The sequence below is a fragment of the Folsomia candida genome, unplaced genomic scaffold (assembly GCF_002217175.1).
Source record: "Folsomia candida strain VU population unplaced genomic scaffold, ASM221717v1 Fcan01_Sc017, whole genome shotgun sequence".
Taxonomy (NCBI): domain Eukaryota; kingdom Metazoa; phylum Arthropoda; class Collembola; order Entomobryomorpha; family Isotomidae; genus Folsomia; species Folsomia candida.
This window is the reverse complement of record NW_019091209.1, coordinates 2,948,871-2,975,911: the sequence shown is the minus strand read 5'-3', so window position 1 is coordinate 2,975,911 and position 27,041 is coordinate 2,948,871. Positions and strand designations below refer to the sequence as shown.

The 27,041-nt window shown below is 38.7% G+C and overlaps 6 protein-coding genes across 11 annotated transcripts; 4 read left to right on the top strand and 2 right to left on the bottom strand.

Moving 5' to 3' along the window:
* The first annotated feature begins 73 nt into the window (after positions 1–73).
* On the top strand, positions 74–4,952 carry LOC110856842 (YTH domain-containing protein 1). 3 transcript variants are annotated; one of them, XM_022105415.2, is made up of 13 exons: positions 74–261; positions 972–1,116; positions 1,180–1,476; positions 1,535–1,570; positions 1,660–1,692; positions 1,763–2,084; positions 2,161–2,245; positions 2,341–2,606; positions 3,631–3,692; positions 3,782–3,888; positions 3,955–4,032; positions 4,110–4,211; positions 4,304–4,952. In XM_022105415.2, exons 2-13 carry the CDS (start codon positions 1,089–1,091, stop codon positions 4,424–4,426), a joined length of 1,539 nt encoding a protein of 512 aa, XP_021961107.1. In that variant the 5' UTR covers positions 74–261; positions 972–1,088; the 3' UTR covers positions 4,427–4,952. The 3 variants fall into 3 exon arrangements, with proteins under 3 accessions (XP_021961107.1, XP_021961105.1, XP_021961106.1); XM_022105413.2 differs by having other exon boundaries at positions 75–261; positions 3,779–3,888; positions 4,304–4,828; XM_022105414.2 differs by having other exon boundaries at positions 75–266; positions 3,779–3,888; positions 4,304–4,828.
* LOC110856844 lies at positions 4,770–5,995 on the bottom strand. 2 transcript variants are annotated; one of them, XR_002548608.2, is made up of 3 exons: positions 5,846–5,995; positions 5,354–5,599; positions 4,770–5,271 (listed from the first exon to the last, which is right to left on the bottom strand). XR_002548608.2 is itself a non-coding variant. In XM_022105416.2 (2 exons), the coding sequence occupies exons 1-2, from the start codon at positions 5,593–5,595 to the stop codon at positions 5,106–5,108; spliced, it is 408 nt and encodes a 135-aa protein (XP_021961108.1). In that variant the 5' UTR covers positions 5,596–5,801; the 3' UTR covers positions 4,770–5,105. The 2 variants fall into 2 exon arrangements, 1 of the variants encoding a protein (XP_021961108.1); XM_022105416.2 differs by lacking the exon at positions 5,846–5,995 and having other exon boundaries at positions 5,354–5,801.
* A 79-nt stretch (positions 5,996–6,074) lies between these two features.
* Positions 6,075–11,391, top strand: LOC110856979 (endosome/lysosome-associated apoptosis and autophagy regulator family member 2). The gene is made up of 20 exons (XM_035857281.1): positions 6,075–6,496; positions 6,579–6,705; positions 6,772–6,973; positions 7,050–7,093; positions 7,152–7,255; positions 7,329–7,521; positions 7,595–7,630; positions 7,700–7,902; positions 7,967–8,249; positions 8,323–8,421; positions 8,488–8,606; positions 8,689–8,795; positions 8,892–9,152; positions 9,225–9,452; positions 9,556–9,658; positions 9,752–10,287; positions 10,371–10,509; positions 10,604–10,850; positions 10,920–11,044; positions 11,119–11,391. The coding sequence occupies exons 1-20, from the start codon at positions 6,398–6,400 to the stop codon at positions 11,176–11,178; spliced, it is 3,315 nt and encodes a 1,104-aa protein (XP_035713174.1). The 5' UTR covers positions 6,075–6,397; the 3' UTR covers positions 11,179–11,391.
* Positions 11,214–13,720, bottom strand: LOC110856719 (U4/U6 small nuclear ribonucleoprotein Prp4). Its single transcript, XM_022105244.2, has 9 exons — positions 13,507–13,720; positions 13,222–13,426; positions 12,985–13,115; positions 12,699–12,903; positions 12,434–12,619; positions 12,122–12,334; positions 11,941–12,048; positions 11,676–11,844; positions 11,214–11,611 (listed from the first exon to the last, which is right to left on the bottom strand). The coding sequence occupies exons 1-9, from the start codon at positions 13,571–13,573 to the stop codon at positions 11,465–11,467; spliced, it is 1,431 nt and encodes a 476-aa protein (XP_021960936.1). The 5' UTR covers positions 13,574–13,720; the 3' UTR covers positions 11,214–11,464.
* On the top strand, positions 13,711–15,162 carry LOC110856816 (UDP-N-acetylglucosamine transferase subunit ALG14 homolog). 2 transcript variants are annotated; one of them, XM_022105375.2, is made up of 5 exons: positions 13,711–13,847; positions 13,926–14,109; positions 14,202–14,464; positions 14,545–14,604; positions 14,684–15,162. In XM_022105375.2, exons 1-5 carry the CDS (start codon positions 13,734–13,736, stop codon positions 14,849–14,851), a joined length of 789 nt encoding a protein of 262 aa, XP_021961067.2. In that variant the 5' UTR covers positions 13,711–13,733; the 3' UTR covers positions 14,852–15,162. The 2 variants fall into 2 exon arrangements, with proteins under 2 accessions (XP_021961067.2, XP_021961066.1); XM_022105374.2 differs by having other exon boundaries at positions 13,788–14,109.
* A 128-nt stretch (positions 15,163–15,290) lies between these two features.
* Positions 15,291–27,041, top strand: LOC110856659 (phosphatidylinositol 4-kinase alpha). Of its 2 annotated transcripts, none has more exons than XM_035857280.1 (29): positions 15,291–16,339; positions 17,242–17,330; positions 17,397–17,604; positions 17,698–17,877; positions 17,956–18,214; positions 18,295–18,534; positions 18,606–18,774; positions 18,872–18,983; positions 19,448–19,548; positions 19,627–19,756; positions 19,820–19,994; positions 20,069–20,288; positions 20,377–20,634; positions 20,714–21,019; positions 21,132–21,364; positions 21,444–21,617; positions 21,677–21,842; positions 21,901–22,104; positions 22,196–22,451; positions 22,549–23,243; positions 23,414–23,602; positions 23,690–24,001; positions 24,117–24,296; positions 24,366–24,486; positions 25,272–25,545; positions 25,609–25,885; positions 25,975–26,221; positions 26,294–26,453; positions 26,543–27,041. In XM_035857280.1, the coding sequence occupies exons 2-29, from the start codon at positions 17,244–17,246 to the stop codon at positions 26,766–26,768; spliced, it is 6,159 nt and encodes a 2,052-aa protein (XP_035713173.1). In that variant the 5' UTR covers positions 15,291–16,339; positions 17,242–17,243; the 3' UTR covers positions 26,769–27,041. The 2 variants fall into 2 exon arrangements, with proteins under 2 accessions (XP_035713173.1, XP_021960845.1); XM_022105153.2 differs by lacking the exon at positions 15,291–16,339 and adding an exon at positions 16,753–16,907.

The window sequence follows — 27,041 nt, the reverse complement described above, 5'->3', positions numbered from 1 at the left end:
AATCATGTAATCCAGTCCACGGTGAAGAAGTAACACACACCGGCGCACTCAAAAAGCCACCACCAAACCATCATCATTTTATGTTGTGGAGAGTCTTCACTCTTCACTCGCACTTCATTCTGCAACACAACATTTTTTTTGTTCGGAAAATAAGCAATTTCTTATCTTGAAGACAGACTTATGGTAACGACTTATCTCAAATGACAGGTTTTGGTGTACCTGCTGTACTGCTGCTGTTGGCTGGGACTGCTCAAAGTTAAAGTACGGTTAGTTTTAATAATTGTAATTTGATATTTTAGAATATTTCTTTCATCTAATCTAGAAGAATTTCAATTTCCACATTAAAATCAATGGCTACCCTGGCCATTCTCTAGTAGAATGGTTTATAGTCTAGGTTTAATTTGTTGATGAATTGGTCGGTTTATTGCTTATGTTCGTCGGACATTGGGGATAAGTAAAAAAGTAAGAAATTAAGTTATCTTATTTAGTTAATCCCTACTATTCCCTACGACGAGATAATCTAACACTACTGAATTACTGATTTGTTAGTCTAGTCCAAATCTAAATGTCTTCAAGAAAGAACTATCTTGCTCTCCATCAATTTTGCCACTTTATTATTGCTAATTTAGTTTTCATTGTTCATTTGGTTCTGTTATCATTCTAATGGTGAATCACTTCCATCATCATCCATCATCATGCCTCAACAGTGTTCGCATTATTTAAATGTTGGATTTTTCATGTGCATTGTTGTTTTATATCTTCTTTCAGTATTTCAGTCGAAAATTGAACTTGAATTTTTACGTTCAAAGTGTACCCTTGAATCACGACATCAATACATCAATAATAATAACGATGTTGAATTTTTGGTCAAACTAACTATAGTTCTTGCTGTATGTATGGGTTCGGCGATTGTGCGTCGCCGTAGATTGGGACATTAGGAATAAAAAAAGTTTCTATTTTTATATTATCAGAAATACTCCACAATTGAAGAAAGTGCGGGACCAAAGAAGTGAATACAAATATTAACTTGACGCTCCTATATCATCCCGACTCCCGAGTCGTCAACGCCATCGGAAATTAGATACAGAATGAGTAGTAATACGGAGTCAGGAAAGGGTAAGCTTTCATTTTTTGGTTTTACGAGTTGACTTGGATTCATTGGTTATGAAATGTCGACAGACTCCGTGGTTAACATCCTTGACGAAATATTGCAAGAAAATTTGGAAGACATAGGAGGAATCGGCAATAAGGCTCAAGACAAGAGTAGAAGTAAGCAACCGAATAAAATCGAGGGGTCATCAGGTGAACGCAATATGGCAGGCAATGGTGGAGAGGATGAAGACATGTCTTCCTCCTTATCGAAAGATAAGGAGGAGGATCACTACGATACGAGGAGTGAAGTTAGTTCCTCCGATGACGATCAGGAACAGATATCCAACCCATCGCTTAGCTCTGCAAGTTTCAGGACCGACAGTGGTAGGAGACGAATATAGTAATGAAATATGTTCTAAATTAAATTCGTAAAATTTTTAAGATCTAGATACCGATGACGAGAAGAAAAAGACTTCTGGTAAAAGGATGTTATTTAAATCGATTGAAATTAGTTGCGAGTAATGATTTAAACAAAAAGATAAGACACATTATTTTGTAATTTTTTAGGCGACGAGGCTCTTCAAAGGCAGCAAAAGAAAGGTACGTATCAAGTGTAATGAGCACAACATATCTGTGCTTGATATATTTATCTTTGAATTTTATTTTGCAGAGTATGCATCAAAACTGAGTTACATTCTGAGAGATGCCCGATTTTATCTGATGAAGAGCAATAATTTGGAAAATGTTGCACTATCCAAAATGAAAGGGGTTTGGTCAACACTTCCAGCAAATGAGAATAAAATTAATCAGGCGTTTCGAGAATCGCGAAATGTTGTTCTCATATTTTCTGTCAAAGAAAGTGGAAAATTCTCCGGTTTTGCTAGACTTTCAACTGAATCGCAGCGTAATGGTACACAAATTAATTGGATTCTGCCGGCCGGATTAAGCCAGCGAGCCTTAGGTGGAGTCTTCAACATTGAATGGATTGCAAAGTGAGGTTCACATTTGTATTTGCTTTGTAATATCATGATTGTCACAAGTAACATATCTTACTGTATTGTGCAATAGGAACGAACTGTCCTTCACCAAAACTCAACATCTTTTCAATCCATGGAATGAAGGAAAACCTGTCAAGATTGGACGCGATGGACAGGTCAGGGTTATTTTCAGTTTATTACCACTTAATTAGTAATGTTTTGAGTCGTTTTATAAATGCAAAATGTCGAAATATCTATTATCTGTACACAGGAAGTTGAACCTCACGTGGCTTCTGAACTCTGTCGCTTGTTTCCTTCGGACACTAAAGTGAATTGGAGCTCGATTTTGAAGAATAGCAAGGAGGCAGCTAAGCGAGTTGGACCAGTGAAGGTTAACGGTCCGATCGGAGCCCCTGGAGGAATGGCAATGGGGCGAGGAGGAGGAGGTGGAATGCGTGATCGAAGAGATATGATGAGAGGAAGACCCAACAACAACAACACATCCTTTCGTAATACAAGACCCTTCGACTATGGGAGGTATTATAACAGTGGACTATTATTTCAAATGGGTTCAGCAGTGAGTGTTGTTGTTAATGAACTATGTGGACTTGCACTTACTTTTCTTATTTCTTTCGTACCAAATTCAACCTCCATGAGTAATCCACACACAAAAATAGTTACATTGTGATAAATGTGAACTCTCTCTCTCTCTCGCCTTATACTACCAAACACATTTGATGTCAAATACATCCACTGTGTTGCACCCGACAGGATGGGACATTGCTAATAATTACAAATTGAAATGTGCACCCGTTGCAACGGCAAGATATGAACTCACTCGTCCATCAGTGTGCTCTATCTATCAGGACGGTATTCAATTTCCAAGCCATCCATATAGGTTCACAAAAAAGTGCATGAGCGTCCTCCACCTTTGTCCTCAACTATATAGTGATGTGTTTTTGTTCTTAGGATTTCATCATGCAAGAATGTTGTGTTTATAGGCGGTGTGTAATGGTGAGGGCATTCAAAAAGAAAGAACATTTTGTATCTGTTATTAAGAACATATCTAGTGACACTCCTCAACAAAGGTTTTCATCCGTTAGTGCTATTATAAACAAAGAATCACACACAGGCACGTGATGGGTGGGTGGCATGAAAATTACGCCAAGTACGTAGTACCACAAAGAAGTTTGTTGTGCAATACAATAGGTTAGTGGCTTCACGTATTTTTTTTTACTCCGCACGCGAAATCTGACCAAAGGGAGTGAATTAATTATTTTCCACATACATATTATTGTTTATATCTACCATTCACCTTTAATTACCTTAATATTTTGTTATGATAAGATTTTTTTACCTATCCTAAATTATTATTACAAATTATGTAAATCGTAAGCTGAGAGATGACGGTAAGTACAATAACTGCGATATGATATCGGCATTTTCTTCGATCCTGTACTTTACAATGTAAAACTTCAAACATTTAGAAGACACCGGTTCAGTGGAACAGACACACTTTTATAGTTTGGTTTTAAATGTTTGCTTTAACTATGCCATTTAGAGCCCCAATGCGACGACGATTCCCAATGGAAGATGAATATTCTCGTCCAAAGCGACCCCGAGGTACCTACATTAATCCTAATAGCTAGCTAAGAAAGCTAAAAATGCTAGTTTGCAATGAATATATCAATTTATTTAATTTTCTGCAGCAGGACCTTACGAATACTATAATAAGGGACCCATGGGTGGTGGGATGTCCTACATGAGTCGGGATGTGGATCTCCCTCCTGCTGCCCGCTATGCTCGTGAAAGAAGCTACGTAAGATCGAATTGAATATCGAAATAAATATAAATACACGCCAATCTTTAAATTTTGGACTGATAGGGCTCACCTCATGGATATGAAGACTATCGGGATTACCACCGACCACCACCAATGGCACCATTACCATATCCTCCACCGGTACATATACAAATATCCATACTTTTATGAATGCGTGCAAAATTACATCACCCAATTTTGAATTCGTTAATTCATAGCCTCCATTCGATGCATTGCCACCACCACCGCGGTATTATGACGGTCCACCATTACCAGAATTTCCGTCGTCGTCTAGGTCCGCTGTTCGTGCATCTAGCCCGGTAAGTGTATGCATAATATATGCGTATCATTAAATTTACAAGATTCTTGCCAAGTATTTTAGTTTATTTATGAACAATTTTCACTATTTCAGTACGAGAAATCTGTCTCTGACTTTCTGAGGCGTACTGGTGATGGTCGTCGAGATCGAGAAAGGGAGCGAGATCGTGAGAGGGACCTGCGTGATCGCGAAAGGAAGTATAGAGATAGGAGATAAATTATTACTACAAGTTAGACAAGTCCGTTTTCACATGACTGCTGCGTGCAATCTTTTCGTCGGTATTATTAATACTTTTTTTTGTTCAAGTAATTGAAATTGGAATTAATTCAATTCTTCCTAGAGTCTCAGCAATGTCTAATTATTATTATTTTTTGTATAAGCAGTCCGCTAGGGATGAATCCCATTTACTATTTGATAGAATAACCCCTATTTATACTGACGTCCCGCATAATACCAGCCACAAAAGTGCATTTATAAGACCCAATGTATGACGTTAAGTAATAATCCAATTTTGATCTACAAATTCGATTTAGTTTGTCATTAATGAAATAAGTATGCATTACAAATACTACAATGTAATATTAATTGTAGTGAGTTTTTTTTGCCTAGCTATAGTATCCAACCCATAAAATAATATTTAAATCTTTAGTCTTTTCTTGAATTGTAAACCATTCTTTGTTCTTTATGTATTGCATACCTTGCAAGAAATAATACAAACGAATAAAATTTATTACATGAACTATACACACACGATAAATATTATGCCTTGGGCATTATTAAGAAGTGTCATCAGGAATAGAATACAAAAGTACACAAAATGTAGGGTGCAATATTTTTCTAAACTGTACATATACTTTCTACGAGAGCGATACATGTGTCAATCTCAACATCATCATCAATTTCCCCTCCGCCCATATCCTCTCTGCGTGGACGGCAAGTGATGCGAGGTCAAGCTGACTGCGGCATGGTTGATATTATTTCGAAATCTTTCTTGGTAAATGATGGGTGGAATGAGGATGACGGTGGGCTGTTCTTCCTCCTTGTCCTCTCCCAGCTTCCTCCTTACAGAAAAATGTATCAAATTTACCCCTTTGAAGTTAATCCACCCCACAAAATCATCCTGCGTGCACAGACTCAACTCACCATTTGCACCAAGGTCTTGATCTGACCTCGTCTGCCGGTTGTCTAATCATGTCTGGCCTGTCAACCAGCCAACACGTGTGGTGGTCATATTTGGAAGAAAGCACTAAATCCAAGTGATTCACGGGAAGCGTTGTCTTTCCAAATCTCAAAGCAGAACTCACCGTGGGTTTGGATGCCAAAGTTATGCAAGGGTCGGAAGGAAGATGTGGACGAGGTTTAGGCTTCATTACCACCTTTGACATTTAGCTGGATGGAAATATGAAAAGTTTGAAAACTCTCTTTCAACTTTGTTCGACAGGGTCGATAAGTTGGCCGAATTGCAATCAAATGCGAAACATTTGTGTTCAAAGACAAAATCAGAGGAGCAGAAAATGATGAAAGTGAAACCAGCTCCCAATCTCTTCATACAGCCGATTAGTGGGGAAAGTGGTTGGTGAAAATGATGATGTTTGATCAAACAAAAACGGGGAAAGTACATAAGTCCATACATACCTACGTAGTGGAACTGCATGCAGCACTATGCAGCCAAACCGAGAGAAGTAACAGGTATGAAATTATGTTCTCTGTTCTTTTGTTGGCGCAGGACAACGAGACCCCATGCTTTTACCAGGTCTACTACTACTGCTGCTACCCGGTCGATAAAACTTGGTGGAGGACATAATATTCCTAAAACTGGGGAATCACCATATGCTATTTTCCATTCGTGCTATGTCACTGATGGAGATAGGATAGGATAGCCGTGACCAAAAGGAAGTATGGTTTTCCGGTGGTCGAAATAAGGTGCTATTATGTAATACTCGAGTAAAAAAAAGTGCACGCAACTAAACCACTAAGCACGACGTCTCGATCAGAGACGCACCATCAGTCAGTCAACATGGAACAAGTATTATCAGCTTTATTGTAGTTCAATGGATACAAATTGAGTGGAGATTATTCCTAAAAAAAGTTAGAGCAGTGAGAAATGAGAGTACTTATCGACACGTTTTTGGTCTAGATTTTAGAGCAGATTTCAAAGAGAGATATTCGACAAGAAAAAAAAACAGAATGAAAATTTTTCTACGTCTCGTAGTTCTACTGAGCTTTTGGTGCTTTGTTCATTCCAAACGGAGTCGAAAGTTGGAAACTCTCAGTAGTTGTTCTCCAGTGAGTTTTGCAATCTATTTAATCGTTACATGGTTTTTACGAATTTTCATATATATGAAATTAATATGATTTTGAACTGTAGGATGATTATCGTTACGAGTTTACGGACTGTGACGCTGCTGGGGGTCGATGGAGAGTGGCCGTTCCGGAGAACCAGCTTTGTGAAGATGTCCTTCCCCCCATTCCTCCCCGACGGCTGAACGAGTGCTGTAAGGATAACTCTCAATTTATCCGATTAATGCCTTAAAAATTCGACATTTTTTTTAATCCTCCAGATAAATCATGTGACGCTGGCCAGTTTTTGAACTTGACGTCCTTGGAGTGTGAGGACTGTTCCGCTGGGACGTACTCGTTGGGAGGAGGGATCGTTTTCGACGAGTATGAACATCTCCCCCCAGGGTTTAAAGTCCAAGTGGAAAAGTTCAGGAGCATGTTCTCATCCATTGGGAGGCAATACTCGAACGTGAATTGTAGCAAGTGAGTGGCCAATGATAAAGTACGGATAAGTTAACAAATTAGGAATATGTACATGTACATAAAATAATATTTGCAGGTATGGTTGGAAGACGCGCAAGGACATGGTTGTGAGCCAAGGAGGTGATCAATTTACACGTTGAAATTGCAGACTGGAATTTTAAAACTTTGCTCTTTTTAGGTCCATGTGTCGCAATTTTAGTCTACACTGCACAATTAGTCAAACCAGGCAGACTCAAGTTCACGTATCAATATGCTGATGACAGTGTGCTCTTTCAGTTCCAAGTTAGTCAGCCAACTCCTGTGCATATTTTTTGAAGTGATGCAAATTTATTGACCACTAATTCATCCTTTTTAGGCGAATAGCGATCAATGCGAGAGTCTGAGAGAGGCTGAGGGCAGCAGGTGGCCCGTTTTAACGGGCGATGGGGTTTGGCGAACTGAGGAAATCATGCTGCACACCGGTCTCAATATTTTCCAGTGGAAAACGATGGGAATCGAGGCGTCCCATCGACCGAAACCCGTAATGATTAAGAGGATTGAGATTGAAGGTGAGACGAAATTAAAACACAACAATGATCTCAAATTAACATCTAAATATGTATGGATACCATTAAATTTTAGGCGTTGGATACACCAGCTCATGCAACCCTTGTCCCGGTAAGTATTGGACATTGAACTTTACACTACCAGAAAGTTCATACACTAAAGTTTCGATTTACATTTCAGCTGGCACGTACAATAATCAAGAAGCTTCGAAGATGTGCCTGCCTTGTGCAAAGGATACATTTTCCCTCCACCAATCCACTAATTGCATCCCCTGCGACAGGTCGACCTACTACTCGGAGCCGGGGTCTGACTCATGCACGCCCAGACCCGCCTGCTCAGAGACAGATTACTACCAAATCCACCAACCTTGCAGAAATAATCGGGTATGCGAAAATATATTAATTTGCATGCCAAGTAGTCATTTGACTTTTCTGTTTTGCTCCACAGACTCAGATAACGTATGAGTGGGTGCGCCCCAAGATTTGCTTGGAGACGAAACTTGGAGCCGTGAGTCTTCCCCCACCTGGAGAATACATAAAGTGTCCCCCGTGCAATGCGGGGACCGAGTATCGCGATGGGAGTTGCAAACCGTGTAAAAGTAGGGAATTCTCGGACGGGGTGACACCCTGCATGACCTGTCCTCGTGACACGGAACCCAGTCGAGGTCACCACTTGACGCAGTGGTACTCCTGGCCAGAGAGCCTTCACATTACCTGCATCAGCCCCGAAGGTGAGCAGCTTATCGAACTAATTATTAAGGTTTTGGAAAATTTCTAATCGTTCCGTAATTGTGAAATGTGCAGATACCGGGTGCAGCAATTCGCCATCGTGGGAACTGCATGGCAATTACACTCAGACTGGGAAAGGCCATGCGAAATGGGTGTACCTCGTCATGACTTTGAGTAAATTGCACATATTTACTTTATAATTGTTTCAAGTTATCAGGGAGAATAATATTTACGTTCTAGGCGTGGGAGGTTTTCGAGGAATTGGACGAATAATAAATGGAGAACTGCATGAAGTTGGCCGTGTCACTTTTCAGTTCGAAATGAGCTGTGCAAACGACTGTGAACTCTTATTTATGCAGGTTTGCTTATTTTCAACGAATTAATATTTGTGGTTTCGTCAAGTTCTAAAATGATGCATTTTTTAAACTTTTTTTTATGTAGGGCACCAGCAGCAAAAATGCAACCGTCATTCAACGCTGGATTGGATCGCATGCTTTTGAAGAGTTTTCTCATCCAATATATCGCAACAGTACCTACGACTTTAGCTGGTAAGTAATACCCATAAATAAATAAAAGTACTGACGAAGCACATTGTATGATAAGCTGACCCTCTGTATTTTGTACCATGATAATTTCGTATGCAGGGCATTTCAAAAACTGGCTTGGGATTCCGCAATTCTTCCTGAAGATGGAATGAACACAAATTCAATCAATTACCAACCAGTCGTTGATCGAGATGAGGAAAACTATGTCAAAATTTATCAAATTAATGTAAAAAACAGTATCGATGGAGGAGCATCTTCATGCATTCCATGCCACGAGGCAGCTACGTTAGGACATAATATTGACACTTGTACCGTTTGCGATCCAAAAATAACGCCTCCAAGTAATGATAACGATGCTGGGTAAGCTCCATTCTTGCTTGAAATTTTCTCCCATTCAAGGAATATAAATATTGCTTATTTTGTGACCTGCAGATCTCATCCTCCCACCGGAAGTGAAAGTGAGTCCACCTCGTCTTCTTGGCCTTCCAGTCCTTGCCTCCCCTGTCCCATCGGTCATGTCAGAGTAGACCCTTTTTCTACAGACTCTAAAAGCTGTCGACCCTGTGGTCCAGGGTTGATCACCATGAACGGAGTTGACTGCGTCACTGATTGCACCATCAAAAGGGACAGTTTCATCTTTGACCTTCGGCCTTTGAAAGGGTAACTACCTACATGTACCTACCAGCACTCTGAATGAGTATACAGTGTGATATTCACACGTATAATATGTAAAATACATTCAGCAACTAATTTTTCAATTTAGAACGTACACTGTGCGAGGAAGCAGTTTATTCACAGCGAGTGGAACTCAATACTTCCACGTCTTTAACATTAGTTTATGCTCGGATAGCTATGCGACTTGCGAGGTAAACAACATTTTTCGAAATGGAAACAAATTGTTATAAAAATTCTCAATAATTAAATATTTACTTATTTACATGTGAAATAACAATACTCAGAAAAATGTATCTGCCCAACATGGCATCGACCCCTCGTCCCGAGTGGAAGCTCTGATATGCCAAAGCACCATTTTTCCTCCGGCCTTGTCCAGTGGCTCGTCGATGGAGCCAGATTCTAGCAGCTCGGGCTATTCGGACGGATATTCTGAAATGATTATGAAACCCTTGTCGACACACGCGTCTTCGCTAGGTGACCACTTAATGGGGATCAGTCCGGCTCCTTCTATTCTCGGAATCCCAATTGCAGACGATATTCGAAACCAAATCCTCAACACGAGTCGCCACCAGCTTCACTTTTTCTACTCAACCCCTGAAAGAACGATCGCGTGTCCGACGGGGAGAAGCACGACAATCACGTTTCGGTGCAAAGTACCCACCGCCACGTGGAATTTCCTCATCAATAGCACCTCAATTTCGGACCTTGGCGTTCTAAAAACTTTAGAGGGCTGTTCGGATGGGACGTGCGATGGGTGTAACTTCCACTTCATTTGGGAGACGCCCTTTGCATGTCATGTGTGCTCGGAAGATGAGCTTACGTAAGTTTCGGCTTACAATCCTAAAAAAAAAACTATAAACTTTTATATATATCTTGATTTTTACGATTCTATGAAATGATTAGGATTGTCAAAGGCGAGTGCAAGAGTGGAATGCAGGACGTGCACTATCTCCCCTCCACAAACTCGGAATGCCTCCCCAGAATCAATTCGACTTGGCCAACGCTGCAGAAGTGTGTGACTCATCTGCCATTCTTATGGGAGGTGAGTAATCATTGACCAAATTCCTCAAATTTTCAATCGCTCCAATTTACCTTCTTTACATAGATATTCACAATATCAAAAAACGTTTTTTTAGGTAGCAGTCCAGATAGCTGGTGGCATGGCTGGCGTCCTGCTCATCGTCATCATCTGCTTTTGGCGACGACATCGGAAGCTTGAATACAAATACATGAAATTAGTCGCATCCGGAAGCTCGAGAGGAAATCATTCACCGAACACGGAACGAGTGAAGGATGTCCTGATTTCGGAGCGTGATATGATGCCCGTTGCAGAGAGTTGTGCACTCGACCCAAATGATGACGACGACGATGAGGAAATTTATGGCGAGTTTATAATATTTATAAATTAGTAGGAGATATTGAGTTTCAATTTACTTATGTTACTTAATTCAGACCGGGGACATACCTCCTCTGGGCACAGGCAGTTGGAGGAAGTGAGTTTTCACTCGGATGGTGCCATACGAAATTTGGTTTCTAAAATTTCTATTTTAGATAAACTCAAGTCGTTAACGAGAAAGGTGATAAGAAGATTATTTTATTTACAATATGTATATACATTTATATTTATTATTAAATATTATTTAATTTATAGGGAGAAACTGGATCGAGTTTGGAAATTATGAACTTAACTGACAAAGAAGCCTGCTCATAGGCGGAGAAACTTTACCAACATACATATATTATCTACTCGGTGTCAAAAAAGCTATTTATTTAGTTCCACAATGTATGTCGTCATTTTATGTACACTCCTAGTGGTCGAATCGTATATTTTTTGATTAATTAAATGTTGAAATATTATGTAACAGAAGAAGAAAGAACACGTGCATAAACTCAGAAATTAATGTATGAACTATGAACATAAAAATATTTGTGTAACTTAAAAGATGCAATTTTCGTGATACAAATTATTTACATATTAACAATGAAAAATTATTACTTTACAAATCCGGAGACCATAATTTAAACGTCCGGTCAAACGACGAAGTCGCAATATATTGAGAATCCGGTGAAATATCGACGCACATTACTCGACCGTCATGTCCACTTAATGTCTTCAAGGGCTGCCAGGTAGAACTCAGCCATAACTATAGAACAAGACGATTTATTATTATCAGATGGTTATTATTAGGATCCTAATTTTGATAATACCTTAGCAGTTTTGTCATACGACGAAGTTACGATAAAATTTCCGTCGACTGGCTGAAATTTGCATGTCGACACTAAATTCGTATGGGCTGGAATGGTGTATAAGGACAAGCGTTGCCGAATGTCCCAAATTCTAGTAGAGTGATCTTCACTGGCAGTAGCAATATGAAATCTGAGAAAAATGGAAATATAATACGTAATATTAGGATGGGGCACAAAAAAGTTAACTTATACACACGTATTATAACATGCAATTATGTGAGCATACCCATTAGGGGAGAAATCAATCCCGTATATTGATTTCAGATGACCATCTAGAAACATTACGCATCTCCCAGTCCTTAAATCCCAGAGTCGTCCAAATGAGTCCAACCCTCTGCAAAAACAAAACTCAAAATGTTATGATACAAGTTTCGATCAGATTTTACTAATTAATGCCAGTCGCTTACCCCGTGACTGCGAGTGACCCATCAACTTGGAAGGACATACAATGCACTGCCTTGCTGTGACCCTCCTGATGCAAAACTTCCTCTTCTTGCTCCAAATCCCACAATCTCCATGAAGAATCGTAGCAGCAGGTGCCCAGAAAGCGTCCCGAGGGATGATAGGCTATCCTCGATACTCGATGATTGTGTCCAGGAACATCCGCCTTTGGCTCATCACTAGAATAATTAGTTCGATTAGCTACAATCACAGTAATGAAACCAAAATAAGGATAAAAGGCGAAAGCAACGTATAAGTATTTCGTTTTTTTTCAATACCTCACCAAATTCCACAACTTTACTGAACCATCCGCACCACACGACGCCAAGCAGCAAGCCTCGTCTTCCATGAGTGACGTTGTAGCGTGAGGATGGAACACTACAGCGCCAACGTTATTCATATGACCTTTCAGAGTCCTTATTAATGTGCAATCCGGAACAGACCACAACTTGATAAGGCTGCTCCTGCAAATTTATAAATGAAATCAGACTCAGATTACAGCATATTTGTACGAAGGCATTAATTAATTGTTATTTATCTTACCATGAAGCAGTTGCCAACATTTGAGAGTTTGGACTAAATTGAATATAAGAAATCGGTCGAGAATCCCCTACCTGGCTGCACTGATTCGTAAGCACTTGCATTTTCTTTTGTAAATCTTGCCGTTGTGCTATTTTTATCTTATCAGGAATATTTCGTTTTTGTCTAGCTTCATCCAATCTAGCTCTACATCGTGGGATTGAATATCCTAAAATAAATAAGAATATCTCATTGATATCGTATAGGTTGGATAATCTGCATCAAAATCAAAACTATATTATTCACCAACCTGCGATCCATTCTCTCGCTATTCTTAAACTCTCAGGGCCTTCATGGTACCACGTAACGCCTTGATATTTGTCCTGTGACGGCTTCTCCACCGCCTCGTAGACATCCCTTCGTAAAACCTCTGGCCCTAACCTGTCCCCCAAAAAAGCAACACACGCAAAAACAATTCAGTGAAAACACTCAACTCAAATTTCAATTCTAGAACGCATTATAAAAACTACTTCCTTATCCTCATTACCTCGAGAGCAACTCCTTCAAACGCTGTCGCCTGTCTGCCGGACCTTCGCCAAAGTAACAAATGGGCTCGCCTAGTGTTCTTAAATCTTTTTTTACTTCTGCATCGTCAGTACTTACATTCATTAACCGGACACGTTTTCTCCTTTCAAGTTCGTCTAAACTTGCTTGTTTCTCTTTATCGAGGTGGTCCTCTATAGACATGTATTCTATAAAAAAAATAAATATAAAAATTCGTTATAAATAATTTCACAATCAACATTTTACAAGATAAGTCAACTTAACTTACCCGTAGAAATATTAATGTTTCCGGACTTAATGGCCGTCGCAATGGCTGTATTATCGTCGAAATTCATTTTGATTTATTTGACTAAAATTTTATCTTAATTTTGAAACTATTTTACGTAAAATTTTGAAATTATAGTCCAATTCAGGGCCCAAGCCGGTCAGTAATTCTGACTAAAAATTAACAAAGTGTGACGAGTGTGACGTGAGAGAGCCGACGTTGGGCTGGGAATGCGGACAATTTTTGGCGGCAATGAGGGCAGCTCGCATGGAAGTGAAGTGAAAAAACAGAAAAAATCACATCTGTCTGTCACCTCGCAAGGAAAACCGGTCATCAGAAGAATAGTTAATATTTTTTGGAGTAATTAATTGCCCAATTAAAACTTTAATTGCTTTACCTCTTCGTCTTCATCGTCAATTTAGGAAAGCTGCTATAAAATGGGTTATCACCTTGCTATCGGAGGGTTCGAATTGGATGTTGGAATCCTTGAGGTCATCGGAGGTATTTTTGGTTTGACTGTCCTTGTTTTCTGGATTCGGGCACTGACGAGCAGAAGGGAGGTCCGATGTAATCTACCCTTCGGGACGCTGATAGTGCTCGGTTCTGGTGAGTATTAAAAAATATTAAAAAATTGAATTGGTATGTTTATGTTAAAAATGTGCAAGGGGTCGTTAAACTTGACTTGTTATACGTTGCAGGAGGCCATACTATGGAAATGATGACAATCGTGAAAAGTCTGAATAGGAAACTGTACTCCCCAAGGACCTACGTGATAGCAGAGTCGGACACCCTGAGCTTTCAGAAGGTGCAAGAGTACGAACAAGGTCGCGAAGATTGTCATATTGATTATGTTCATCGGGTCAGGGAAGTGGGGCAAGACTGGGTCACAACGTTACTATGGTCAATGCCCATTGCCCTCTTCCAGTGCCACGACATCATGAAGTATAATAAGCCGGCTTTGGTGAGTGTTCAATTAAATGTGTATGTATGAATATATGGCGCATGCAATATATAGCTTTATTTATTTTATTCATTTTATAGATCTTATGTAATGGTCCCGGAATCTGTGTCCCCATCTGCTTAATGGCTAAGTTATATCAGGTTCGATTTGCTGTCTGTTTAATTGTTGAGGGAGAGAGATAGATTGCATTACATTGACAATTTTTCGTCTCTTTTACAGTACCTCTTCCGATGCAAGTGCACCATCGTCTACATCGAAAGTGTGTGTCGTGTGACAAGTTTGTCCTTCACGGGAAAAATCCTACAATATTGTGTAGATCACTTCGTGGTCCAGTGGCGTGAAGTTCAACGCAGAAACGGATTTTTGTTTTTTGGACGTCTCAGTTAGATTCGTTATAGTACATCTGCTCAATAGAGAGATAAGGCTGAGTCGTATCCACTAAACTTATTTTATACCAAATCAAGACAATCATTGTTATTTATTTTGTTACTATCTCCTATCCTGTTATAATGTATGCTTCCAAAGAAGCTCAAACCTATCTTTTATTATGAATGTACATTTTTAATCAAAATCCCAAATTCTAGTGATAACCAACAGTTCTAGTAATTGTCTAAGATAACATAAGTCAAACAATTATTTTATAATGAGTCAAAGCAATCCTCACCAAATAAAGTGTGGTTTATGTTACTTTTTAAAAACCATGTGCCTTTACTCTGAGACCAAATCATCATTTTACATCATGAATGCAGCTAGAAAAAACCCAAACTCTGCTTTCAAAGCATGGGAAAGTGAGACTATGTATATCGTCTCACTTACTTTCTTCCTTTTACATTGCAAGCAAAAACCTAAAAACAGGGAATTTCTATCTATGTTGTACGTGTCCAGTCCACTCCTCTAAAAGGAGCAGGTTTACGAATGCATTCAGTATGAGAGTAGTGTGTGTTTATGTGTGTATTAAAAAAAGGGTTGAAAACAATAAAACGGACTTCCCGTCAAAATACGAAACACAATTAAATACTTAGTTTGTGAATGTATTTTTCATTTAGTATGTACAATAACTGATATAAGCATACAGTTAAGGAAGGTTACTTCTGTTGAAGCAATTGGCATTGATAACATAACGAACGACTGAATATAATAATACGGCGCAAAAAGAGCATAGACATTAAGTGGGCAAATCATCAGCGAATGAGTTCTGTAATAAAACTTGACGGACGGGCGGATTGCTCCCATTATTAAATAAACTGGTTCATATTTTAATATGCCTATTGCCTCCTGATGATGATCGTCGGTCGACTATCCATCACCTCATCTCATAAATAACTAACTCGGCTGCCCTGCTAACGATAAGTCGTCGTACCGGGTTGATATTTATGGCTATTATTAAAATACAATACAATACAATTCCAAAAGTCATTAATGAAAAGGTTTGACATGTTTAACACACTTAATGATAATATGTTAACGTATCAATGGATAACATGTCAGTAATTGTGTTACTACTAAATAAAACTACTTTAAATAACAGTGCTGCTGATGGGAATCAAAGTGCAAAGTGGAGAAAGTCCATATGCAGTAATAATATTTGACTCGTGATTGATGGTTAACGAACAACGTGTACATAACTCATTTGTTGACTTAATTTTGCACCAGATGAAATTTAACAAGAAGAAATTTGCACTTTCAAGTATAAATTTACACAAATCTGTGTACTAAACTACCATTTGTTGTGCAAAATAGTTCATATTCTGTCTAACTAAATGACGACGATGTGATGGTGAATAACTGAATTTGAAATTGGTTTTTGACGAAAGTATGACGAATTTCTTCAATTTGACGAAATCTGAAGATTCATCTTCCACCGGAAATTGACAGGTATGTCGAAATCACTAGTTCAGTACTAAACTAATAGCAAGATTACTACATAGCTGGTTAACCAATCTAAATACTCATCATCTGTTCAGTTTATCCATCCATGATCTATCTATCCCATAATATATTCCATCCATCTCTAATATCCGTCCGGAGACGAGAGCTTAACTTGATTTTCTCTCGACGGGAATGAATTCTAGGCAGGGTGTTGCATATGCTAATTAGGAAATTTAAATACAATCGATTAATATGACTTGATGATTACAGCAGCGGTCTTGAGCTCTCTTCCTTGAGCTCCTTGTTTTTATGGGGCATGATTTACTCATAATATTTTAATTTGCTGCACACAGCATGCTTCTCAACCATGGCATTATTATATCGGCTCCTCAGTTCGGTCTTGGTTCCTCTTCTGCAAATATGTCGGTTAATAGGATCTCGTTATCTTTACTGAGGATAAGGTCAAGTTATTGACGACTGTAGAATGTTTTTAGAAATTTGTCTACGTTTCTTAAAATTCAAGCAATGGATTCCCATCACACTTTCAGTTTTCATAAATATGCAATTTACCATGGTAATCAAAAATAAATTGAGTCATGTACCAGTCCAGATGATATTATTTCTTTTTGCAATTCACATTTCACACAAATACAAAACAGGCTATTTTATATTCGAAAAAACACTCAAAATTTTCAAAATGAAAGACGTTATCTATAAAAAACCAAACTCTGTTCTAAGACTTGCAAGAGATTTCTCAGATATTCTTAGAAAGAAGACTGCTAAACGCTACTTGCAGCGAACTGTGTTCACACCTGGTTATCTTGCCCTCATGCGATTTATAGACCTCTCCATTCTCCCTTGTACTACTAAAAAGGTTGAAATGACTACACTTTTTGACTTAATTCTAGACATGTTGGACAAGCGGAGCTTTTTCGCCAAAACGGTGGAACACTTGGCAAGATGTCTGGCAGCCCTCAAGCCAACCCCGTGGGAAAAGGTATGTATGCCAAAAATCTTGAATGGATGAACAATTTCTGAAATGTTAATAATGCTTGTTCAACAGGTCCAGCGATTGTTTGACCTTTGTCCTCATCAAAGTGCGAATGGGGTGTTCCGTTTGGACGATCGGGCTCAACATGCAGTTGTAGCGCTTGGGATATATTTCCTGGAATCTGGTGTCCAACACAAGAATCAGATTTTGCCATATTTGATCCTTCTCTTCAAGTCGCTCACAAAGTCACAGTGGGTTTATCCTGGAAATAATCATGAGCGTACGTTATAGTTAATTATACTGATTAACAACATAAGAAAAATTATAAGGCTTCAGTGAGTTAAAGATAAATGAAATGGGACAATTATTGTAGGAATGCCGATGCCCGAGAAACTTTCCTTCCTCTTGACAACGCTCCTTTGCGACGTTGCAGTACTTTTGGATGAAAATGACAGAACTCAAATTATCACTGTACAGCTGGAAGTCCTTCAACGGTTATCTGAAAGTGTTACGGAAGCCATTAAAATTTCTCATGTGGAACAGCACAAGAAAGGTGGGCTTTATTTACGGGTCGTAAATTACGACATGTTATAATAAGATTTTGTTTCATTGTGGAAAATTATTATTTTAGAATTCATTACTGATATTCACCTTCCTATACTTTTGGGAATTGGGAGAGCTTTTGGACGATTTGTCGACACTGAGAGTGGGAATCCTTCCCTGTTTTCTCTAATATTTCCAAAACCTTCGCCCCCGTTGTTGGAAAAAGATTTCAATCGAAAGCAGCACATGCGATCCATTCCCAATTTTCGATCCGTTATTCCACGTTCATTATCGTCAAACTTTGGAGTTCCTGTCATTCCCGAGTACGACCCGGATGACCCTGCAAAGTAATTAATTATGAAATGATTGATTTAATGGCTAAAATTATGCATATTTTTATGTAACTTTTTGATCGCGACTTTGACAGGTTTGCAGTTTTAGCTTTACCAAAGTCGATGGTGGACTATTCTACAATTTTCTTCCGAAAAGCTGGTTCCTCCTATGCATCTTATAAAGGGGAACGTCCGCTCGTGAAATTCACTGTGGCTCAACTTCAAATAATATTATCTTCTGCCAAAATCCTGCTGAATCAAACTGTTTTAAGCTCACTGGACGCTTGGACGATGGAAGTTCGATCTTTGCAAGGAGAAAAAGGGCTTTTATACAAGTATGTATTAATTGTATTATTGCAAAGATATCAACGTGACATTTATACCACTATTTATATTTACTTTGTAGGAGTGTCAGTGAAATTCTAAACCTTGTTATGGTTTCGCTGCTCAAGGAATGCTTGTACAGACATCAAGAGCTCCCCATACCGTTTACAAAAGAAGTTCAAGAATTTGTGAAAGGTTTATTTCTCTCAGGACAAACTGAACTGATGCGATATTCAAAGAGAACGACGGAGGTGATGGACGGAACTAATAAATACCTTTAGTTTCAATTAAGCGAAGGACTTGTAGATTGGGATTACTAAAAAGTATCGCTTTTTTATTTCCTGCTAGGAATTGGATGCTGCCGATCATAACAATAAACGGTGTGGAAAGTTTCGCATGAACGTACAAACCAACGCCAACTGTGTCGAACTCTTGGTGTGGGCTATCGGAGATGAAACAGGTAACTGCAAATATGCGTGCATCTATTAATCGATAATAATAATAAATATTACCCACTATTTACATACATATTTATAGACAATACAAAGTAAATGTAGTTGAAACACAAATATTTAGTTGAAACTTGAAAGTATCTCTGTTATTTAAATCATCGTCATTATTATAAATAGTTGCAATTGAACATTCCTTTATCAACGATATTTTGGTCGGATTCTGTGGAGGATTGGAAATCCAGTCGAATGTTGCAAGTAAATAAAAAGTCGTGTTTGGAGTGATATGTAATATAGTGATCATATAGATGATGTTGCTGTATTTCTGTGAAAAGTATTGGCTAACTTTTGACTTTTAACTCACTTTCTAACGAATATGTTAAGGCGTGACATTATATTAATGATTTGTTATTAATGTGAAGTAATTATCGCGTAAAGTTAAAATACTAAGTTATAATTTGGTACTGTTTTACAGGTGCTGACAGCTTGTGTAGCAGACTCAATGAGAAGATTAATGATTATCATGCCAATAAAATGGCCCTGGCGCACATGCCCCTACTCGTAGTTTGTCTCCAGGTATGCAATATAATTTTACAACAGAAATAATTAAGGTAAATTGTAAATCTGGTTAAATTGTTTAACGCATTTTCACAGGGCTTAGGAGATCTCGCCATAAAGTTCCCAGCTATTGCATCCTCCAGTATTCAATATCTTAAAGAGTTTTTAGTCAACCCTTCACCCATCCTGTCACGACTTTATAATAGAGAAGCTGCCAAAGCGAACAGTAAATTTTTAGAAAATGTTATACTGTTGTATTACATAAAATAAACGTACTTTTTTTGCACAGAATTATCCGAAGTCTTCAAAAAGGAGGACGCAGCAATGGACGCATTTCAAAGGTTACGTGACGTGGCCATTGAGAATCTATGCAGTTCCTTGAAGGCTGGATTGACAATGGATCCAAATTCCGTACAAGCATTTCTGGCATCAGTTTCTAACCGAGTGTTCATGGCTGAAAAAGAGTAAGTGGTTTTTGTTCCTGTCCAAGTTATTTGCCCAAAATTGCACAGTAAATTTATTATCAAACTATATTTAGAATGGGAGGAAAGATCGAAGAAGTGACGAACGTAAATTCCATTTTGGTCTTGACCAACGCAATCGTAATGTTGGGCCATGTAGCGATTGAATTGAAAGAAACTCACAAAACAACTGAATCAATTCTCCACTTTTTACAACAACGTGTCGGAAAAATGCCTCCTGTGTTGGACATTTTAATCGTTGATCAGCTATCCTGTATTGTCATTGCTAAATGCGAAGTAAGCCCTTAGTGGTCGATTTATTCTCATACTTATTATCGCATAGGCACGATTATACTAGTGATGACTTTTTATTTTAATATTATAGACGCAAGTTTACGAAGAAGTGATGAAAATGTTCACCATGTTCACTATCGAAGCAAGTTCGACAGCCTACTCTCAAGTTGTGGAGGACAGAAAATATCGTCATATTAGTGGCGCAGCAATGAACGCGTTGGCAAATGTGGCATTAAATCTTGAAGGCGAAGCTCGTATGACTGACTTGCTCGGTCGTTTACTGGAATTGTTCGTCCAGTTGGGACTGGAAGGGAAGCGAGCGGCTGACAAATCTCCAGCAACTATTAAAGTATGACCTACATTATAGTTATATTTTCATTGCAAGTCCATCTAATTATTATATTATTCACGTATTTGCTTCCTTACAGGCGTCAACTTCTGCTGGAAATTTAGGAACGTTAATCCCCGTGATCGCCCTTCTGCTTCGTAGAATGCCTCCAATAGTGGACGTGAAACCGAGATTGCACAAGTTATTTCGCGATTTTTGGCTGTACTGCATTCTTATGGGATTCGTAACACCAGTGGAGCAGGCCGGTTTGTGGCCGCATGAATGGTACGACGGTGTCAAAGACATTGCGTTCAAAAGCCCACTGCTCGTATGTAAAACCAGCTTAAGATCAGAATTAAGGGAATTACAATACACCTCAGCTCTCCGTTCCGACGCTGTTTCAAGTGTAAGGAGGAGATTATTTTAATTTTTGGATTAGAGTTTAAGATGACAATACATTAATATACATAATATTAACTTTTGCTCTTAATAATATATTTAATTGTTCAAAATTTAAGACCGAACTGCAAGATTTTAAGACAAAGATTTCCGCAATGCTGGAGAATCCTGATGTCACAGCTATAATCAAGAACTTACCATTCCCGCAATGTGCTTACGTCCTGTCCGTATACTGGTTAGAAATCTTGAGGATTCAAACCGTACCTCACCCAAGTTTCAAAGACGTGTTTGAATATATTTGTGAACCTTCAATCATGAAAGACAAATTGGGATTGTGGCAGTGTATCAACTGGTAATGAGGCTACTTTGAAGATTTAAATTTACAAAAATTAACTAAACGAATTCACTAATTTGATATCTTATTTTTATAGCGTCGCCGAAAAAGTATTTGCAAAGTTTTTAGAAGTTATGACCCAACGAGACAAAGTTCTTCAGAGGGAGATTGAATTGGAAGAACACGCGCAGTTCCTCTTCGTCCGATTTAATCATACACATCGTCAAGTACGAAAAGTCGCGGATAAATTCTTGTCTGGCCTTGTGGAAAAGTACGTTTTATACAAGACCGTGCTAACAATTATGCAGCTTCATCTTTTAACTCTTTTAGATTTCCTCACTTGCTGTGGAGCCGAGCTGTATTGCACACCATGTTGGATGTCTTGGAAGTCTTGTCGTACAGCTTGACTACGAATCCAATTGTTGATAATCCTCCACTTTCGATTCCCAACACTCCGTACGAACTTCAATGCATGGACACTATGGATGCACGAGAGGTATTGTACTTAATGTCATGGATTTATGATAGGAATTAACCTTTGATACATAATTAAGGCAACCGTCCGGGATTATGCGGAACGTTGTATTGGATTCCTTCAAGAAGCAATGAAGTGGGCTCCACAAACCACCCGATCTCACTTAGAAGAGTATTTAAACATTCATAGTTTCGATGGACTCAAACACCACTCCGGACTTGCCATGGCCGCCGAAAGTTTACTAAAATACTCGGGATTGAATGTTACTGCGGAAACATTGCCAGTTAGTTTGCCATAACATAAGATACAAGAGCGGTTAATTATGTATGTATGTATTATACTCATTTATTCCGATTATTTCTACCGTATTGCAGCATGTCGCATTGTCGAGAAGACCGGATTGTACTAAATCATCACTGCCCAAATTCTTATCTTCCTTATCTCTCCGGAGCAAATATTTGGGTCTAGTGAAAGGAATGCTAATGATGGAAAGTGTAGAAACTGTGTCGCTTCAACTGCTTAGAGTTGTGTCTGCTCAAACCGAGGACGAACCTGATTATACTCCTCCCACCAAAGAAGAATTCGTTGATGCTCTTTGGACACTGGCAGCCCTATTGATTAGCACAGAAGGTAGTTAACCCCCACCCTACAAAAAATGAGGAATTTTTTGACATAAATGATAAGGTAATATAGTCTGACGTCGTTGTTTGTTCTTATCAACTTCCAGGATTAAATCGAACCCTGGTGCACGCCGTGTGTTGGGGACCCATTGAAATGTTCACTGAGGATATGATCCGAAGTGCCATCGAGTTGTGGCAGTGGATCCTCTCTGCCAGGCGAGACCTGACATTACCATTCATCCAAGAAATGTTGGGCTCTTGGCAGTGCACCGTCGAACGTCGGATGGGAATGTTCACTCCGGATGAAGAACCGACAAGTCCACTTGCTGCACATGAAGGATGTCAACTGGACATTCCAGCTCCACTCATCGCCCCGCACGACCTCTGGATAACCTTCATTTGTGAACTAGTCGAGAACAGCAAGAGTTGTAATGACGACGTGATTGAAATGTTCATTTACATGATTCATCGCACTTTACCAATGGAGGTGGGTGACCGTACCTACATGACGAGAAATGTCGCAGCACTCCGGCCAAGATTCAGACTCCTCAGTTGTGCTCTCACCCTTCTCCAAGATGACACATCGAGACATTCAATGTTGAAGAAGGCCGTCATCCGGGAAAGAGTTTATTGCGCGTGCTTTGACTATTTTTGTCAAGGGTATGCCTGGCCAACGGAAGGGGCATCAGCGTTGAGGAAGGATCTTCTCGTAGTGCTTAAATTTTGGCAGATTCTACATAACGATAAAAAGTATATTCGACCCATTGCGGAGAGGCAGGTCAAACCTGGTAAAGCATTGCCAGTGAGTCTTACTCCTTTCTTTTTTGGCATTAATTGGCATTAACATCTGCAGTTGTTTCTCACGGTATCTCCTGATATTAGATGTAGATGTTTTACAAAGCTGGCAGGGTCGTCATTATGTTTTCAATGTTTTTATAGCTCCATAAATCGTCAATATTTTTAATTTTACAGGAAAAAGAGAGCTGGACAACCATGTCGGGCGGAGATATACGGTTCGGAGATGGCTGGCTAAACACGATGTACCGACACAAGGACAACCCTCTCCCATTGTTTAAGAAGCGGAAAGATAACTTTGACAAGGACAACGTCAAGGAGTACATTCGTAAACGGAATTTGATTTTAGAATTGTTGGCACAAGAGGTGAATATCAATTAATATTTCATGATAATTAAATATTGGGCTCAATTCTATAAACGTGGACTGTAATTATTCCTTAATTTATCCCAGGTCGATGTCCTCATGACGTGGAATAATCCGTTAAACTCGACTGAACTAGTCCTCTCGGGAGAAGCCACCATCAACACGTGGAGGTTGATGAAGTCATCTGACAAGATGTGGAGAGAATCGGTCCGACTGGCTTGGGAAATTAGTCCACTGCTCGCTATTCATCTTCCATGCCGCTTAAAGTCAACCGAGAAGAGTGTTGTTTCAGAAGAAGTTGCACGGTTAGCAAGATACTGGCCTGAAACTATTATGCACATTCCAGAAGGGCTGACCTACCTCGTCACATCCGACATGGTCCTCAATGATGCTCCAGAGGTATGCACTAACAGCAACGAGCATCACAGTTTAAAATTAAATGCTGTGCAATTCAGCATGCAAATTTTCCATGTATTTATAATTCCATGTTTCATGTGTGCTATTTTACTCGCAGCTCTCCTGTATCTTGACCTGGGCGCCTTGTACTCCGATCAGAGCATTGGCATTCTTCAGCCGACAGTTTCCTCCTCATCCCTTGACGGCGCAGTATGCTGTTCGAACTTTAAACACGTATCCGGCCGATGCAGTGTTGTTCTATATTCCTCAACTTGTTCAAGCTTTGCGTCATGACACCGTAAGATAACGATTATTTGCCCAATAAAAGTAAATGACGAGTGGAATAATTGGTGAATGGATGTTTTAGATGGGCTATACCGCGGAACTCGTGAAAACTTTGGCGAAAAAGTCACAACTCGTAGCTCACCAACTGATTTGGAACATGCAAACCAATATATTTTTGGATGAAGAAGGCCACAATCGAGATCGTACGTCTCCTAAATGGTTTTGTTATTACTATGCAGTATTTGGCGGATATAATATAAACTTACATCCCTCACGATATGAACTTAAATATGTACTTAAAAAAGTCCAATATATGCTCACAAATCCAACATATGCTTATAAAAGGATCCAAAAGATGTTCATAAAAAATGATTTTTAAAAAGACGTTCCCTGCTGCATTTATGTTCTTTTTAGTAATATTCAAAATCTTAACACCTTTATAAATTAATTATATCACCATTACATTTTAATCTTCATTTAATGACTTATAGTGCGACACTAGTTTGAGATTTTCTGGAGTAATTTCTTTCTTGGCCTGGGGAACTTATAAAATGGGTCAAGCTGAATTTGTCATTCGTTCACACGAATTGAACAAGAGTATCATGCAAACACAATTTTGAGAGAACGTTCAATTATGAATGAAGAAAGATATTTCTATATAAAAATCTCGAAATATGTATTAAAATATTTATATATTTTAAAAAACCTCTAAATATATAGCAAAATATTTAATATCTACAAAAAAGCTTCAAAATATGTATGAAAATATGTTTATGTACAAAAACCCCAAAATATGCAAAATATTGGAGATTATGTTTGAATTTTTGAGATCATGGTTACATGGGATTTTAGTGTACGAAGTTTTAGTGCGATCTGGTTTGGTTTGTAAAAGTTATAAATACATACATATCCGACGTCTGATAATTACCATACAATTTACAAAATTATATTTAATTATATTTATTAAAACGTGTGATTTATTATACAGCCGCCATTGCGGATACCCTCGAAGCCCTTATCTCATCGATTGTATCATCCTTATCTGGAAATGCGAAAGAATTTTACGAAAAGGAATTTTCATTCTTTGACAAAGTTACGGCAATTTCTGGAGAAATTAGAAAATACCCCAAGGGACCGGAGAGAAAGGACGCTTGTTTGGAAGAATTAGCCAAGATTGAAGTTGAACAAGGCTGCTATTTGCCCTCCAATCCAGAAGCACTTGTCTTAGATATTGATGCCAAAAGTGGAACTCCGATGCAAAGGTGATATCAATATACGTAAAGGTCATGAGAGTATGTACTTACATAACAATCCTATATTACTAGTGCTGCTAAGGCCCCCTTCTTAGCAAGATTCAGAGTTCGTCGAACGGGCATTGCTCTCGTTGAAACGTCTGGTCTAGGACATAATTCTGGTCAAGAAGGGCAAAAATCTCTAAGCATGCATCCTGAGGTTTGGCAAGCTGCAATATTCAAAGTTGGAGATGACGTCCGACAAGACATGCTAGCATTGCAAGTGATCTCCCTTTTCAAAAATATCTTCCAACAAGTAAACCTGGATTTATACTTGTTTCCGTATCGGGTTGTTGCTACTGCACCCGGCGTAAGTCTCTTACATATTTCAAGACTATATAAAAACAATATGCACATTTGCATCAATATATTATATTAAAATTTATTATCTGTTTGCAGTGTGGAGTTATTGAATGTGTTCCCAATGCGAAATCTCGAGATCAGCTAGGACGTCAGACGGACGTGACGTTGTACGACTATTTCAAAAAGCAATTTGGAGATGAAGAAACTCCAGGGTTTCAAGAAGCAAGGAAGAATTTTATCAAGTCTATGGCAGCCTACAGCGTGGTCGGCTTCTTACTCCAAATCAAGGATCGACACAATGGAAACATCATGTTGGACCAAGAAGGGAATCTTATTCATATCGGTAAGCATATTATATGTCAACTTATTGTTCACTTAACACTAATATTGATCAAGTGTGATTACTCCTCCTCAGATTTCGGATTCATGTTTGAGAGCTCACCAGGTGGAAATTTGGGATTTGAACCTGATATTAAATTAACGGAAGAGATGGTGATGATTATGGGTGGAAAAATGGAGGCACCCCCATTCCGTTGGTTTGTTCATCTCTGTGTGCACGCCTTCTTGGCCGTGAGGTAAAAATCCAACTCATTTCAACCACAGAAAAAAACGCATTAAAAAATAGTGACTAATTAAAAACAAACATGTTAACTTTGTATTTCAGACCGTACTGCGAGTCTGTCATTTCGCTGGTGACTCTCATGCTTGATACTGGGCTTCCATGTTTTAGAGGACAAACTATTAAATTACTACGGGAAAGATTTTCAACGACAAAGAGTGAAAGAGATGCCGCCTTGTTTATGATTGACGTTATAAACAAGTCGTTCTTGTCGATTCGAACAAAAACTTATGACATTCTACAATTTTACCAGAATCAGATTCCATACTAGTTCAAACTCATACTACAACACTCCCAGAATCCCTGAGTTATCAATACATTGACAGAGAGAATGACATTTTAGACAATTATAATGTATGAAAACTGTATATCTGATGGTGCTGATGGAAACCTCACGTGATGGCGCTGTAATAAGTGAACGTGTATTATTATTATTGTCTCAAAATATGATTAATCTTGTCATCAGTAGTAGTACATGAAAAATAGCTCAAAATATTAAGTGCATTATTATACAAAAAAAGAAGTAAACTTCAATTAAGCATAA